General features: G+C 41.5%; 1 protein-coding gene across 3 annotated transcripts in view; it reads left to right on the forward strand.

Annotated features, from left to right (window-relative positions):
* The window catches only part of SPAG17 (sperm associated antigen 17), a 244,925-nt gene that overhangs the window by 31,728 nt on the left and 194,765 nt on the right, over nucleotides 1–18,432 (forward strand). For all 3 annotated transcript variants that reach the window (XM_049616488.1, XM_049616487.1, XM_049616486.1), the window contains exons 2-3: nucleotides 7,032–7,172; nucleotides 7,788–7,871. In XM_049616488.1, the coding sequence (XP_049472445.1) occupies nucleotides 7,032–7,172; nucleotides 7,788–7,871 (225 nt within the window). The remainder of the gene's footprint in view (nucleotides 1–7,031; nucleotides 7,173–7,787; nucleotides 7,872–18,432) is intronic.

The following is an 18,432-nucleotide window of genomic DNA, read 5'->3' on the forward strand; positions in this document are numbered from 1 at the left end:
GTGACGTGGATAAATTGCATTCTGCTCAGGAGAAGGGGGTGATGAATTCTAGAAAGCCCTGTAAGGGGCCCTGAGGAGCCAGAATATAGCCACAGGCCAGGGACTTGTCTGATCTGGAGAGAGAGGTGCATGAACGCTCTCTATCAAAAATAAACTTTAATCACTTCGTTTTTGTTTTTAAGAACTAGCCCTGCGTGGTATCTGGGCTTTAGGTCTGCGTCCATACAATTAATCAGATTAATATTTGCAATTCACATACCAAACGTGTGATCGTGTTCTTATTTTTTTAAGCCCAGTGAGCAGGTCTCTGTCTCTAATGAGAATTAGTCCGGTGCAGCTGTCTGCCCCAGCCCTCTGTGCGGCTTCCTCCGAGCTCACTGCCTCCTTGGTCACCTCTGCCCTTCTCTCCTGACTCCGGCCCACATCTCTTGCCCAGTTGGGGATGAGTCCGTGTCTCTGCCTGGCCTCTTCCAAGCTCAAAATGATTTCAAGCCCCCTTCTGCCACACTCTCGCATTTTTTCCCACAGCTCTGCAAAGACCATACCTTTAGAATTTTAAGCATAGTATGTTCGTGACTTTTGCCCTGTCTTCCAAGGACATAAGATGTTTTAGAAGTATATCAGTTAATAAATTTATCATTATCAAAGAGAGTTATTCTACAGATTGTCATTCAAATTAAGGTTTTCTTTTTCATGATACAGCTGTTGATATTCTGCTTGATTTTTTTTCTTGATTCACTCATAAGCTCTCCCCGCTGGGAACAACATGTATGGAATAACCATATTTGTTTTAATGGCTACCAAGAACAGAAGCCCCCACCAAAAATAAGATCCATGGTGATGCCTATGATCATTCCTAGGTGCTGTGCTCAGAAGGGCCTTCTGTAGGTTTACTCATTCTGTCTTCACAACAATCCCATGAGGCAAGTACTGTGGTTATCCTCATTTATACCTGAGGCACAGAGAAGTTAAGTAACCTGCCCAGGGACACACAGACGATGCATTAAAATTTGAATCCAAGAAGTCGGCCTCCTGAGCCCAGGCTCCTAATCACTATGCCACGAGGACCTGCACCTCTCCAGGAGGTCACTGAAGTGTGACGGAGTCTCGCCGCCTGTGGGTGAGAGGTGCTCGGGGACCAACCTCCCCCCGACCCCGCCACGGCAGTGGTCCAGTGAGTCAGATGCCTGAGTGGAAAAGTATCCCCGAGGTGGTCGGGAGGAAAGGAGAGCCTTGGGTTGGGTTGGCCCAGCTCTTGCCGTAGTGGCCTCTCTCTCCTCACTCTCGTCTGCTTTTCATAAAGCTCATTTGGGAGGATAGCACTTCAGACTGGGTCACACCAGAAACAGCATGGGCAGACAATATCACTTCACACAGCACGCGCTGCACAACATATATGGGGGGTGGGGAGTGTGACAGATGGAGAGAAACTGCTTGGTCCTCAGTATTTTTCCAGAGACGGTCTTGGCATCTCTATGTCAGTCTTAGACGCATGGGCCTTCCTGGGGCGGGCCCCTGACGTGCTGGTAAATGTTTACCCACCGGTTCTCTAGGGGCAAAGCCCTGATTCATGGCATTTAGCACTGCTGTCGTTTCGATACTCCCACCATGGGGGGATTTCACATTGTCGCCACAACCTCACCGGGCAGTAGGGAAGAGTGGGGGCAATCGGACCCAGAACACTCCTGCTGAGGGTCAGAAGGTTAGGACGGATGGGGCAGCGATGCCCCATGTGTCAGGTTCGGATTCTGCACATCTGGCCCCTGATACCCTGTGCGGCTTCTGTCTTTCCTCCCTCCCCGCCTCACCCTAATATTCTCTGGCCATAAAATCAGGCTCGTAAGAATTTCATAAGGACCAAGAAAGAGAGTCACAGGACTTGCAGCCTGTAGGCAGTTGGGTGGAGGGCAGGAGGGAGCAGGCCATGGAGGTCCCTCTTGTTGGGTGATGGGAGAAAGCAGAAAAGAGAGGGAGGAGTGGTTTTATAGTCCATGCATGTTTGTATGTGAGTCTTTGGCTCTTCCCCTCTTATCTGGAAGAGCTGCCTCCTTCCCCTACCATCTGGTTGCTCGACTGAGCCACTCCCAGGAAACCTGTTTTAGCAGAGGCACAGCTGCAGGGCCTAACACCCGAAACCCTTGTCACGGACGCCTGCCATAAACCATGCTGGATCAGATACAGCCTGTTCCCCTCCTAAAAGGCCTCATAGCTGCAGACCGTGTGCGCATCAAGGTTTCATGATATGCTACCTTCTAGTGCCTTATGATTTCACAGAGCCAAAGTCTCGCCATCCAAGCACATTCTCTGTTGCCTTAAAATACTGATCAACAGATATTTATAGAGAGCCCTGCTCTATTTCCCAGTTACTGCTGGGCACCATGAGGTACAAAAGCGATTCAACATAATTTCTGACCTAAAGAGCTCATGATCCAGTTGAGAACACATGACAGCCACATGAACCAATTCCTAAATAAGGAGCAGCTATAAGAGTATGATGACCACGTCAGACTACAGTATTTATCAGAGATTGTGAGGCATCTGTAGTTAGAGAAGAATGTATAATAAGAATTTGTTTAGTAAAGGCAGTCAAAGCGGTGAGGTAACTGCATATCCTGGGAAATTGTATTGTTCTTGTTTGTTAGATAACAGCATGTACCCATTTTTAATCTATATTCCTAACTTTTTAATAATTACAACCCCTTTTTAACACATACGATTGTAGCAGCCGGGTCTATGTAATAAAAATATTTCTTCTGCTGACCAACAGCCCACACTAACACTCTTTTGCTGATGGAGATCCAAGGCTCCTTTTGAAGGAAAAACCTGGTATGAGAAAGACGTTCACAAATCCCTGTCCCCTGGCAGTAAATCTACTTAACAAGAAGGTCATCTTTTCAGTGGAGTATCGACCTAAAGTACAGGTTTGCTTATCTGGATGGTGTTCAATAGCTCTGAAAAGAATTTGACTCCTCAAATGCCTCATCAGTTTTATTCGGGGCTTGTACATCTCCTCCAAATAAAAGTTGTGACAGTTCTTGGTCCATAGAGCTCGTCAGGATCAATCGGTACTAGGTAGCGGACCGTGGGAATCTCATGGCAGGTCTCTGAGGGCAGAAGGCCCCCTGACACAGGCCAGCGAAGGCAGAGGGAGAGACCACGTGTGTTGTGTGGCATTGCCATTCCCCTACCTGATTATTTGTGCTAATAGGAGGAAGCTATCACATTCCCATGGGCAAAAAGCTAGTTTTCACTTGTTTTTGAAAGGGTTTTTGTAACTATCTTAGGAGGTAGGAATGCCGAAGTGAAATCTGGGGAGTTTGCCATATAGGAAAGGCAAGTCGTTATCAATCTACCCTGTGTGTCTGGGACAGTAGGTGCATGTGAGACAGCCAGGGTCGCTGCATTAACGTGAATACTTTGTCGCTTCGGAAGGCTGGGATGTCTGTGTTTGGGTTAAGACGCCCTGCTGCTAAGCTTCAATTAGGTGAGGCTGGTAAAGTAAATAGAAGGTAATGGATTGTGTCCATACATGACTTCATTCCATCCTTGGAATGACTTTATCGATAACTGCTGGAAGGCAAGACTCAGCTGTAGCTGTGTCCAGTATACCTCCAGGCAACAGAGAGCTGACTTTATTTGCTAAGGTGTTTGAGGTGTGCCCAGGCTAAAACCCCGGATCCTTCACCATCGGATACATCCAGTGTAGTTTTTCTAAGACGATGACTGCTTTCTTTGTCTAGGCGTATGCTAAGAGTTACCCCAAACTTCTTGAATTGTGTTAAACAAACCCTCCTACGGTGGCAGTTGGTCAGAACTCACCAGAGTGCGTGCTATGTGTTCATTTCTCCCCTATGGTCTGTCAACATTTGTTTTCTCTGTACTCAATTTCTCTTGGTGCCCTGTGAACCCAAATTTAAGGACTGTGTTTAATGGCATGTTGGCGGGCGGGGGGGGGGGCGGTGAATACGGGCGGAGGGGTGTTTTTAATAGCTTTTTACCAAATCTGTGTCCCATTTTTTCCAAAACAATTTCCTATTTCTAAAACTGCTGCCAGTTCATGGAAATTTGTAATCTACAGTTATCCTGAAGTCCCAAGAGAAAGATTCAGAAATGATCTCCACAGAGCATTGTTCATTTAAGGATTCTTCCTAATTAGACCCCAGGGCAATGACTTGCTTTTCATTAGTTGAATATTGTGCATTTCCTGACATGTCGCTGCCCCCTAGTGCAGCACGCTAGTGAGTGCATCCTTCTCTGCAGACATTCTTGATTTGCATTATTACTGTCTGATCAGTCCATTTCATGCTTACCTGGGTTCTGGCAATGTGATTAGACACTAATCCATGACTCAGATAAAGTCCTTCATGGGTCCCATTTTTCCAAACAGATCCTATTCCGGGAGCAGGAGTTTGGTGGGCTAGCGAGTGCAGATGAGAAAAATGGAGTTTCAGCTGGACTCTCCAGACGCCTTCCAGTGGAGAGACCGGGCCCAGAATTTTCAGCATAGTGCCATGAATCACAGGAACAGATCTCGTGTTAAGGTGCATCCAGGGCAAAGTAAAGAACACTTGGCTTGGAGAGAGACAAGCTTAGGAAATTTCCTTAACCTCTTTGAGCCTTTGTAAAACTATCATCGATTCAAAAAAAAAAAAAAAAAGTAATCTTAAGATGTCTTAAGGATTTACTACATCGTCTATCTTTGAAGGTTTTATACACTTTAACATGTGATATAAATCTTCATCTATTATGTTTACTATGAATGAGGTAGCCATTAGGTGCAATTGAAGGATTATGCAAAGGCATTCTGACCCCAAAGGCTTGCTCTCAGAACCGTTTCAAAATGATCACAAAATTGTAAGCCACGTATGTGGTCTCCGTGCCAAAATGACCTTGAACAAGTTGTTTCACTTCGTTGGGTCTCTGTTTTTCCATCTATAAAGTATTAGTGCACCTATTTAAAGGGATTACTCAGGGATTCAATGAGATAACATATGCCTGGCACATGGCAGATTTCAATAATTGTTAGTTCCTTCCTCCTCCTCCTCCCTTATTTTTTTCTGGTCTGAAATAGTCAACACCTGCCTTTGACACCTGATACTAATGGATAGATGGTGCCTAGATGGTGTACCGTGATGCCCTCTTTCTGAATTGTCTCCCAAAGAGTGGAGCGGCAGTCCTTCCTTGTCCCCATCAGCTTTCAAATATTGGCGAGGACATCTGCCCTGGGGAGGGGATAAGGTAGAGGTGGTCATTAAAATCTTCAGTGTCAGGAAGTATAACTGACAGGAAGCTGGGGGTATTGCCTGTTCAGGAACCGTGTACTTTCTTGTGAGAATAAAAGAGATTTTCCTTCTTTAATGATTATAGTTGCAGTGTTGACTGACTGGGGGAGCAGACAAGAGATAAGAAAGGCATCCAATGCGGGAAAGGTCATTTGGTGATAGTGGAATTTTTTTTTTTTTTTTTGTCAAAAGAATACATTATAAATGTCATACCTACTTTGAAAATCAGAATATTAAAAAAAAAAACAAAAACAACAGATGCTCAGTCTTCCTGTGGTGAATTAGCAAACAAATGAAAAAGGTCTTAAACCCAATATAACAGAGGCAAACACATCGAGCCACACCTACACGTACATATGCACACACACGCACATACTTTGTAGGTAAAATACACATTTTTCTGCTTTCATGTGTGGTTTTTGTTCTGAATGCAACATTGGTGGGTTTTGTTAGGTAGTTAGTAAGTTTCTGTGGAGAGAAGTAAGAGACCTTTAAGGATACTGATTATTCGATGCTAAAGAATTTGCACTGAGGTCTTTTCTCCCTCCTAAACCCTAGTTCTGTCATCACCCTGACCATGGACTGGACAGAAACCACAGAGCACCACAGAAAATTATGCAATTCATTAAATTTGTGTAATATCCTTTCACCTCATCGTAGACGTTGTTTTGGAATCCATCAACAAGAAGTTTTACTCTTTTTGAATCAGATTTCTAGAGCAGAGCTAGAGGGACGTTAGGTATTACCCTGTCCGAACTCCTTTATTTTATAGATGGGGGAAGTAAGGCCTAGAGAAGACACGTGGTTAGTGTGCCCCCCTTTATTATTTATCTCTCTTTCCAAATGTCTTTATCAAGTTTGCTTCTTCCATCTCCCCATAGGATTGTGAGTGTGCAAAAGCACTAGACCTGGTGTGCCTGACCTTGACACCCAGCACCGCACAGTGGGTAATTCAGTGAATTCCATTCTTACTCTCCAGCCAGCTGCTTTTTCTCAAGAGAATTTATCATTATAATAGAGAAAGGGATTACTGAATAAGAATATTGTAACATTTAGTAACATTTCTTTAAATTATTTGATGCAAATTTCATGTCCGAGTGTAATATTTTAGCCTATGTCTGGGAGTGGGGGGAAGTATTCGTTTGTGAATTAGCAATGAGATTCTCGTGTTACATGAGGAGGAAAAGCTGTGTTCTAGTTCCGTGCTTTACCAAAACTTCAGGGATTAAATTTTTACCCCATATAAAAGCCCATTTGGCAACTCATTCAGTGTTACCCAATATTCAACAAGAGTTTATTGAGTTCCTACTATGCTCCTAGCACTATTTATAGTCTTAGGATGTATCAGAGAACAAAACAAAGATTTCTGCTTTCAAGATTATTTCTTAATATATATTTGTAACATGAAACTAACTATTTCTTCCTAATACCAAATTACTCTTGGACAGCATTCTTGTGAAAGCATGCCATTTTTAAAACGTTGTCTGCCTTAAAATTAAAGGTCTAGTTTCAAAAGAAAATGGGTTTTTTTGGTCGAGTTACATGAAATTTGGTGCAACACTGCCGCCTTGCGGCCACTTGAGTCAGAAATTTATACACACTATATACGCTCAACGCTTACCTTTAAGGTAGGGCTTAAAGTGAAAATTACCTTGTTTTTTTGGTGGAAGCCTTAGACACAAAACCTACCCAGGAGTATTTATCATTTAATTCCTTCTGTTTTGTTTTGTTTTTTTTTTTTTTGAACAGAATGATTGGAAGGGCTCCATCGCTTTTGTAGTTGGAAACCGGATTGAGGACGATCTTCCCATTCGAGCATTGACTCTTGCCGTCCAGGTCCCTCAGCGCAAATTCTTCAGTATCGTATCATGGCAAGACATTCTACAGCAGGTACCTGTCTCTTTCACCTCTAAGCCCCTTGAAGACTTTTTTTTTTTTCCTAAAATAACAGAATAAAGTAATAAACTAAATAAGACTTTCCTATTCTTGGGCTGTTGGGTAAATTTGGGTGGATTCTTTTAAACAAAATTTAGCTAGAATCAAATGTGAACTGTTTAACCGGGAAGAATTAGTTTAGGCCCATGAATAGTGCCCTTTTTACACACATTCATTTGACCAAACCTCTGTAGCCATCCCAGACTCCCTGCTAGGCTCTTTGAGGAATTATCTATTTAATAAAAGATTGAATAATAAAAGACTAAACTATTTACTGTTGTAGGAAAGTCCATAACAAACCAGAAGAATTAAGTCTACAGAGAAGGCTAGCTGTCAGAGGTCAGAGAGGAATGACAACATAGGAAAGTCCTGGCAGGTGGTGCATATGCCTGTAACTACTAACAGCTTTACCAAAGTGCCTATAAATTTTTTACTTAATTAATGAATATCTCTTCCTTGCTAGGTTTCCCAACCCTTCAAGTCACCTAAGTATTTGAAATTTACATATACCTAACTATTCTTTAAGTGCGCTTCTCTTGTTCGTCATAGATGAATTTGATTTTCTTACAGATCAATGAATCAAATGCCCTTCTTGGAACTACGTCTAAGAAAGCAAAGAAACCTGTAGGCAATAGTGCTCCCTTATATTATGAGGTAGGTGAACATCTTTACTGAAAAGAGTTTTGTAATTCTTAGAAAATGAGAACTGAAGTGGTGATCTGATAGTCACTTTTTAAGAAGTTTTTAATTCATTCTTTGAAAGCAAGTTCTGGGTCCTCATTGGAGCTGCCTGAGGGCAGACACTTAAAAAAAATCTGCCTCCATTCTAACAAAATCCCTCTCTAGGAATAAAATTGTAGATTGTCGACACCATCCCTGCATCCAATTGAAGATTATAAATCAGAAGTTTTTATATTCAAAAGAGTTGGGTCATACTTTTTCATGGTAATTATTAAGTGTGTGATGATATTAAAGGGAGCTGTGTTATTAGTGTATTACAAAGTATTAGTTTCACCAAAGGAACAATGTAAAAATGCCCCAGAAAGTGTTTCCTGTACAAGACAGAGACACAGCTGTTACAATTTTCCATCAGTTTGTGAAATTTGGGCACACTTCCATCCTACTTCAACCAACATGAAATAATGATAATTTTTAGATTAATGGTCCATTCTGTCCCTAGCAGATGCTTAACACAAAAGTCTGGCCTGGGTGACCATTGGGTTTATGCAAAGACTTAGAACTCATGCTCAGTACAAGGGGATTTCCTCTCCTGCTGCCTTGTTAATATCGAACTTACAGCTTACGAGAAGCTATAAAAATCCAGTGATTAATTAGAATATCACTTAAAATTTGTCAGGCACTGTTTTATGGCTCGTCAGACTGAAAGCATAAAGATTTTTGGATCTTTCTAAGACAAACTTGTTTGCACTTTATTTCAGTGATCTAATAAAGTTTTTATGTGTCTCAGGTCTTGGATGATTTCCTAATGGCCGCTTTAGTATTGCCTGAGTACTATCTGAACAAGTTTCATTGGATTTATTTACGCTTGACAGTACGGTGGATTTTACAACATTAACTCTTGCCATCCTACTCTTACTATCACGAAAAACTGATTCTGTGCTGTTGGAGTCAAATAACGCACGTTTCCCCTCCTTTTATGATGCTCTGGATGTGTGTGCTCCAGTTGAAACATTATGTGATACCTGGATTTAAAATATTGGAAGTTTTCTTCTGAAGTAGCCATAGAAAACCATGTCCAATTCTCAGGCCTGGGACCAATTAGCCCCCAAAGGACTCTTTCTTCTTCAAAGATGCTCAGTAAAAATCAGAGATGATAACAGGCCAGTTTTGATGTCTAATCTGGACAGACATTTTGACTTGGATGTGGGATAGCACAATGTTACAAATCCAGAGTTCAGTTAGAAAGCCATTCCTCTCCAATATGTGCTGTGGCTCTGGGTTGTGAATCCTTCACTCAGGGGAGGTCCATTTCACATCTGGCTCTGCCACATTCTTCCAGTGGAGCATTTGGGCACTAAGCCTCCCACACCCCCACACATACCCTTTTCTGAATGGTTCCAGAAGAAAAGGGAAGGGAGAATGAGCACCACAGAGATTGGCCCTTGGGTATACCAGACATGCATCAACTCCAATTGCTTCAGTAAAAACAGATATAGAACATGAAACAAACTCAGGCTCTTGATCAGCGTCAGCCGAGGACAGAATGCACATCGGGAGAAGAGGGCACATTTCCAATCTCAGTCCCTTCACGCTTAGGACATGTTCAGAAACTCTGTCACTTGGTACCTCACCCCAAGTGAATTGAGAAGCTGCAGGCCGTGTCAACTGAGAACTCCAAGGTAGTTGTGAGCGGTGACCATGAAAGAGGCGCAGAAGCCAAACTCTTTTGGGACTTGTGTTTGAGGCTTATGAGTCTATTTCTGCTTGAAGTCTTGCACAATCTGTAGCAACTAGGACACATGGCACAGGTCAACTCCCCAGGAGCCTCTTTGGGGAGTTTTTTCTCAAAAGAAACTCAGCAATGGGGAAGAAAAGGTCACCTAAGAAAATCACTTATGTGACATGTGATATCCATAGAGTTGTGTCTCCTCCATTTTGGAAGGAGAACTCAAGGTAGACACTATGAAGACCATCCACTTACGTTTACTTCTATTGGTAGGATACCCTCATTGGCCTTAAATCGGAGCCTAGTTGTTCTCACTTTAAACATGGTTCTGACCAGTTTGGCTTTCTGGTTTCCTTGCCTGCAGTCAATTAGGAGCAGCAAATTAAAGTGAAATGTCACCACAGTGCAGTTCATCCATGAGTAGTAAAATAGCGTCAGAACCACATTACATATTTCCAATAACGACTTGCGATGTCTGGGCCAGCAAAGACCACATTCCTAAGTGATTTGCTCAGGCTTTCACTTGGATGGCTTGGTGTTGTGTACACACAGCCTCATTTTGAAATTGTGTAATTTCCCCTGAAACTTTAGAGTTCATCGAGCCATAGTATTGTATATATGAGAGAGTCTTTATTTATAAACCACAGTTCTTTGAAAATGTGCTTAGATTTGTGCTAATGTAATTCCACAGAGACATAGCTACAGCCCATTTGTTCGTTCACCATCTCTTGTCGGAAACCATGTTCTGCTCTATCAGGAACTATTCTAAGGACTCTTCTGGGAATGGGAAAATATTCACCTTTGTGCATAGTCTCAGGGATGTTAGCTATTACTTTATTATAGTAGTAGTATATTATTATTTAATATCATTATTTAATAATGATGATGAAAATGATGATGATCCCATGCATTGGCCTTACATACGAACATACTTTCCAGCTTGTAATCCTATTTGAGAATGCGGACTTCTATGAAAATGGATATACAGATATTGTCTGTATTATATAATGACCAGTTTTACCAAATAGTGGCATTTTACCAAATACCAAACAATTAAAAACTACATTCTTGTTCAACACTAGGGGTTTAAACACTATCTAGACAATGGGTGGTGGGGAGAGATGAATATTATAAAGACTGTAACTTCAAGAAGCTTAAGGATTAGTTACGGGGAAAAGGGGGGAAAATATATCCTAACACACAATAAATGGTCAACAAATGCTTATTAAAAGAGTGAACAATACAGTGCATCGAAGTCCCTGAGAGACAGATGAAGTGTCATGGGCATTCAAAGGAAGATGAGCTTACCATTAGCTACTGTGGGGTGATGGGTGAGATCTAGAGGAGCCTTGTGGAGAAGGTGGCATTGGGAGGGAAAGCAAGCGTGGCTAATTTTGATCTTGAACATATATTATGCCAATTAACCCATATCACAATTCTAAAAGGAAATGTAAATATCCCAATTTTACAGATGGGGAGATGAAGGCAGAGAGAAGGTAGGAAGTTTACTAATTAGAATAGTGAAGAACTTGAGTTTGGCCATAGTTAAGTACATAGCCTCAGGTTGTTCCTCTTTACCACAAACCTGGTACTTTTCCACTGGGCTCAAATCTGTCCACCCTCGGATAGTAGGTCCTGGTGGTCTTGACATAAGTAAAGGCATAGGAGAGGGAGAAGAGTGAATGTGTGCTAAATTTGTAATTAGATGGTATAAGATATACTCAGTAGGAAAGGGAAATCCTATACGTATTTGAATTACAACTTTAAAATCCTGAATATGGATAGCTATGAGGAAATATTTCAAACACTCCATAGAATCCATGCTTTAAGATACACTCTTGGGCTTAAATTTGTTTACTAAATGTGCACAAATATTTGGCTGCATGTGTCTGTTTTATGGCCCACATAGAGAATCTGACTTGTTCATTTGCAGGTTTATTCAGTCCCGACCAAAACTAAAGAGGAAAATATTAAGGATCATTCAAAGCTAGGTGCAGTGTTCCCTATGAGAGAGGTCTATGCATACCTGCAAAGATTCTCCCACCTGCAATTAAATCTGAGACACAGTATGTGTGCATTATAAGAGATGCACAAATTTTGGACTTTGACTTTGTGACTTTGATAAATTAGGAAGAAAAAAAAACTACCAATTGGACAGGTTTTTTTTTTTTAACTTCTCTGAAATCTGGGTAAACTGTCTTAAAAGTTTTAGATTCCATCCCACGGGTGTCTTTATTTTGTGATGGTGAATATCATACCTTCTACCTAGAAATGAGCGTCCATCCACACATCCAGTGTTTACCTGCCTGTATGACTTATTCGGAAAAAACAAATGAGGTCACCACAAAATTTTTTAAAAAACACAAAAGTTTGCTGAAACAAAAAAGTATCTATAAAGAATAAAAGTATTTATAGCCTAGTTGGTGATTGGCTTATTTTAAAAATTGATCAATTCTATACAACAAAGATCCTGGACAATTTGCAAGATTATGTAATACAGTGCGATTTTATGAACACAAATAATTACTAGTTTTCCTCTTTACTCCTATCGGTAAAAAAAAAATAATAAGACCTTATTTTTTAACTCATAGGTTTTAATTAAAATATTTTTATGGGCTTTTCTATTGGGAGATCATTCTGAGAGATCATTGAATATGGAAAGATTTGTTTCTGATGTTAGATTTGAAAGTAATGAATCAAATGCTGTTTAAAAATATATGGGTTGCAATTTTATACATAAAGATCTAATTAGTTTCATCACGTTTTTAAGATAGTTTGCTGGTATATTGGATTAGTATCCCCAGATGTAATAATTTCATTTTGTTGGTTCCTATTTCTATGTGTGTAGATATATTCTTCGGCTCTTTCCCGAATGCGTATTCATAATAATTCACAAGTAAGAACACAGACTTAATTATAATCCAGTTGCCTCCCTTGTCCACATTTCTAATAGGAAACTCATTCCTTTGACAGTGCTTCAAATTAACAGTCTATTCAATGGAATTGGAAGCCCTTATTTTTGGGGGGGGGGGGTGGCCCTTGTCAGAATGAAAAATGGAAAACTCATGCTTCAGAGATAGAAACAAATAATATGTGAAAACATTTAAGAGGTTTGAAGTTATTAAAATGGCAGATCTACTGGGAACAGAAAGCAGTATGTCATGGAAGAAACGAAGGAAAAGGGAGTCAGGAAGCATTCTCTGGCCTTTTCAATCCTGCGTTTTAAAACAAAACAAAAAAATTCAGGAAGAATTGGAAGGTAGCCAACCTAATGCCGTTATTTCATAGAGCTTAGGGATACACCAGGAAATTACAGGCCAGTTAGTTTAACTTCACTTGTAGGGAAAGTATTAAAAACTGCTGCAGGAGATCAAGTAAAAAGATGCTTAGAAAAGCACAGCTTGATTAAGGCAAGCCTGGCCAGCATGGTTTTCGGAAAGGGAAGGTCATGTCTTAGGAACTTGTTGAAATTCTTTGAAGCTATTATGGCCAGTACAGTCTTCAAAGAATACAGCGAGGCCCAGGATCTGCGTATCTTTTCCGTTCCACGCCAGTCCTTGAGGGACGCTTGCAGAACGTGGCCCACATCAGGGCCTCGGTGCCCCGAGTTTCGAAACCACTATCAAAATAGTAGAAAATAACCTCCGATGGAACATTTTTAAAGCTGGAACCAATTAATACAACCTGATATTTATAAATGTAAAATAAAGACTTGGAACAAAATTTAGGAATATTGAGCTGTAACAAAGAAGTACTACATTGGGACTATAAAAACAATCTGGGGAGTTACTGTGCCAAAATCTGGGCTTTGGAGGCATTTCTCGCCCGAAGAAGGGAAAATGACGAGAAGTCACAGTGCTAGAAATGGTTGTAGGGGAAAGAGTTATGAAGAGTCACAACCAAATGAATTTTGTCAAGATGGGAAAAGGAGCCGTCAAATGTGTTAACAACCCCGGGCCTCTACAGTCCTGGAGAAGGCCAGAGCGGCCCAGTGGAGAAAGTTTAGTTGAGGCTAGTCAGTGAGGGGGTGGAAGTTCATGGCCTCCATTGCCTCAGGAATGGGTTCCTAGGGAGTGAATATATTTGCCTCTCAGATCGGAAACCTGGAGTTCTGTTTTCAAAGAAAAGCACAACTCAAGCAAATGCGTTGGAAAGCATCCAAATCATGCCCCCCAGCTCTTTTCCACCCTGGGGCACAGGCGGCTGGCCAGGCCCATGCGTTCCAGGAAAAGGCAAGTAGTAGTCCCTGGTGACGAGTGGAATCAGAAGCTGAGGCCCCTGGGATTCAGCAGCAGGAAACATACACCATCCAAGTGCCATCCAAGTGATAGAGACGCTGGTAGGACCTTCGGTACATGGGAGAACTTCCAGACAAGACAAGAATCTAGTCGAGAATTCCAGGACATAGATCTCACTGGAGAAGAAGCCACAAGAACAAAGCAAGGTTCAGCTTGTGTGAAGAGCAGCCATCACAGTCTTAGCCGGGATGGATTCTGGAACTCCCCCAACACTCTACATTCCACGCCCACCATGATTGGAAGGATGTCAGGGAGGGAATCAGAAAGACTATATCATTCTAGTCCTGTACCTAAGACTGTGAATAATCTGCCTTTATATATGGCAATAATAATAGTTATGATTTATTGACTCCTTCGTTTATTCCAAGTCTCATGTGCTTGGTGCTTCACATGTATTAGCTAACCTAATCTTCTCAACAGCCTGCCAGGAGGTACTCACAAATGGTGAAAGTGGAGCCTCAGACAGGTTGAGTAACTCAGTGACTCAGAAGCCTCTGTCCCCTCTGCTTGTATCACATAAAAATCGAGGATAAATAGTTGAGATTCTGCAAGTGGTTGTTGTGGTTTAACATTTCTTGAATACGAGCTACTGTTAGCAATTAGAAATAAGCTCTAAAGCTCCCAGTCATTCTGTGATATGTTTACTGCTCTTCCTGCTGCTCGGGCAAAAACACTGGTATATCTGTGTGTGACAAAGCTGCCAAACAACCTTAGTCCTATTTTTTTTTCTTTGAGCCACACTGATGAGTAGCTCCTGCCCAAACGTTTGGAGCAACTGGGACTTCTAATTCTTACCGTTTAGATTTATATGGTAAAGGTGACTAAGTCTTTCCTTTGGGAGAGGGAGGATGGAAGGATGGGAATTGAGAGGGAAGTTAATACATATATATGCATTAGAGATAAAGGTGTGGAAAGAAAGAGACCTGTCTGAAATCCTACACGATTTAGTGAGAGTGAATTTCATCTCCCAGAGTGCCTTCTGCTAGCTTGGTGAGACATGTACTTACTGGTTAGATGCGCTGATCCAAACCAGTCTGCCTGGGCTCATGCTCTGATTCCACCACCTCCTGGCTATGGGATCTCGGGCAAGTTCCTCTAACTCTGTTGTACCTGTTTTTTCCTCTGTAAACTCAGCGTCCATGGTGGTATCCGCCTCACCGAGCTGTAGTGGTGATAAAATGAGATCGCAAATATAAAATACGTAGCATAGTCCCTGTCCTACAGTAAGTGTCCATTAAAGTGTAGCTAGTATCGTTTATTATTATTTTTTTAATTTCTATTCTCAGTCATCGTGAATGTTGGAGTTTTGGACTTCAGGAAGCATGAAAGAACTAGAAACGTCTGTGAGCAGGGTGTTTTATTTTTAATTTTATTACAGTGAAAAACACATAACATCACATTTACCATCTTAATTATTTCTAAGTGCACAGTTTAGTGGAGCTCAATGTACTCACATTGTTGTGCAACCAGTCTCCACAACCTTTCATCTTACAGAACCGAAACTTTAACTTTATATCCAGTAAACATCTCCCCCTTCCCCACTTCCCCTAGGCCCTGACGGCCATCAGTCTACTTTTTTATTTTTTCTATGAGTTGGACAACTACAGATGCCTCATAGAAGTAGAATCACATAGCATTTGTCTTTTTGTAACTGGCTTATTTCACTTTGCATAATGTCTTCAAAGTCCATTCATACTGTTGGATATGTCAGAGTTTCCTTCCTTTTCAAGCTGAATAATATTCCATGGTATGTATGTATAATATTTCACTCATCCATTCAACCATGGGTGGGCTCTTGGGTAGCTTCCATCTCCTGGCTATTGCGAATAATGCCGCTATGCCATAACTTTGGTATGCAAATTATGAGCATGGTTTCAGCAAGTGGAATACAATTAATACAAGGTAAGTTAATCACTAAGTGAATGAAAAGAAAAAAAAGGCAAACTAATGGTCAAAGGGTATTTGGGTTGGGGCGCCTGGGTGGCTCCGTCAGTTGAGCGTCAGACTTCGGCTCAGGTCATGATCTCACGGTTCGTGAGTTCGAGCCCCGCGTCGGGCTCTGTGCTGACAGCTCGGAGCCTGTAGCCTGCTTTGGATTCTGTGTCCCCCTCTCTCTCTGTTCCTCCCACGTTCGTGCTCTGTCTCTCTCTGTCTCAAAAATACATAAACATTAAAAAAAAAATCAAAGGGTATTTGGGTTATTCCATTATACTAGTCTTCGTGGCCATGATGGAAACTAATACACATTCTTCTTCTTTGTTATGTCATGTAATGGATAAATATGACTGAACACCCTGAGGGATAAACAGCAGTAGTAACCATTTCTAAAATAATAATTATAATAACAACATCTCACATGTAGATAAAAAGAAGGATTTCAAGACTCTTTATTATATCTTTACACCTTCATGTGAGCTGAACCAAATAGCCAGTAGTATCTCCATAGTGTAAACGGGAACATGGAAACATAGGAACCTTAAATGATTTGTTCCCTGTCACCAGCCAGAGCTAAAATGAGTGTCAGTCCTCCTGATTCATAGTCCAGGGCGCCACTCCACACCCAACAGAAAGCAAGCCTCACTCATTAAGAATTTCTTGTTGATTCTTGTATTTTCCACAAGACAATTTTAGACAGTTTATAGACACAAAATTTGTATTTTGTTAAACAGATATTTTAATGTGCATTAAAAATAAAAATGGAATACTGACTTACAAAATCCCCAACTCCGTGGCTTAGGATAGAGCTCAATTTTTTTTTTTTTTTACTTGCTTTAAAGTTTAGAGGAAAATATTAGTTGCCTAATACAGGTGGTACCCAGCTTTGGCTAAACCATCAAGGGATGTTCAATGACCAAGGTTGAGGAAATGCTTCATTTCCATGTATTCCACAAATATTTGAGCGTCTATTATGCACCAAATCTATGACTGAGTTTGTCTTGGTGAATAAAACAGATATAATTCCCTGCCCTCGCACAGTTTACATCCAAATAAAGGCAGGAATTAAGCAAAGCTCAAACAAGCAAACAAATGTATGCATGATTATGAACTGGGACCATTGCTTTAGATCAGAGAAAATGCTTTAGACTGATTGGAGATGAGCTGGGAGACAAAAAGGAGCCAACTGGAAAGAGTAGGGGAGACTATTCAGGCAGAGTGGGAAGCAGATGCAAAGAACCTGAGGCAGAAAAGGAAAGGGAAAGATGTTGGCCTGTTAGAAGATCAAGAGGCCACCGAGCCTGGAACCTGGAATGTGAGGTAGAGAGGAGCAAAGGTTGGACCTTCGGGCACTATTGGGTCCTTGTTAGGAAAGAGTTTGCATTTTTACCTCATAGGAAATGGGAAGCCATAAAGCACTTTAAAGGGGGAAAGTGACACAATCTTGAGTTCTTTTTGTTTTCCCTGACTTAGTAGAGGCTAAAGTCTGGGATTGTGATGCCTCCCATTTTGGTTTTCTTCTTTAATATTACTTTGGCTCTTCGGAGTCTTTTATGGTTCCATACAAATTTTAGAATTGTTTGTTCTAGCTTTGGGAAGAATGCTGGTGCAATTTTGATTGGGATTGCATTGAATGTGTAGATTGCTTTGGACATGGAGGAAGGTACTTGTTGGGATACAACGGGGTGTTGTGTGGAGACCAATTTGACAGTAAAGTATATTTAAAAAAAATAAAAATTAAATTAAAAAAAAAAGTTTTCCCACTGCTAAGTGAGGGCCAAATTGGGATGGGGCAGGAAGCAAATGTGGGGGTGAAGAAAACGCTTAGGAGACCCTGGAAGTATCCAGGTGGAGACAGAGAGTGCAGACAGATTGGAGGTATGTTTAGGGGGAAGGCTCGGCAGCAGGGCCCCAATGTGAGAGGTGAGAGTTGAGGGACAAGTACGCATCAGAAGAGACTCCAAAGTCCTGGCTTGGGAAACTGCGCGGAAATACCTTCTGATATAGAGAAAATTGGAGATTAAATTTTGGGGAAGTTTGAAAGGACCGTTTGGGATAGGTTAACTTTGATACTGTAGGAGAGATATCTAGGAAGGCGATATCAAAAAGGAAAGCAGATGTTTGAGTCTTCTTTCCCTTTTCGTGTTCTCACATGCCTAGCTTGGTGATGGTGCGTAGTCAGTGTGGAAGAAGTGCTTTTGGTCTGAAGAGCTCGCTTCTTCAGGCAGGGCTGGTGAGGGTCCCTTGTAGAGGCAACGAGGCCAGTAGAGCACAGCCCATCTCGGCAGTGCTCCCGGGTACCAGCACTTCCCGGCCCTTCCATCCTCCCTGGATGGGTTCCATGTCCCCCATAGTGGTTTCCTACCTGTGGCTGTCAGCCCAGTGGTTTACAGCTGTGCTTGTATGTGTGTGATTTGTGATGTCAATATTTGTTTGCTATAAATAAGCTCCAAAAGAGTTTGAAAAACCAATGCCCCGGAATCCCCTCAATCCATCCCTCTTCCTTTTGAATTTTCCTCTCTGTCAGTCTCTCACATCACCCTGCACTAGCCCTCTGCTCACTCAACAGACATTG

This window comes from Panthera uncia, assembly GCF_023721935.1.
Source record: "Panthera uncia isolate 11264 chromosome C1 unlocalized genomic scaffold, Puncia_PCG_1.0 HiC_scaffold_4, whole genome shotgun sequence".
NCBI classification, from domain to species: Eukaryota; Metazoa; Chordata; class Mammalia; order Carnivora; family Felidae; genus Panthera; species Panthera uncia.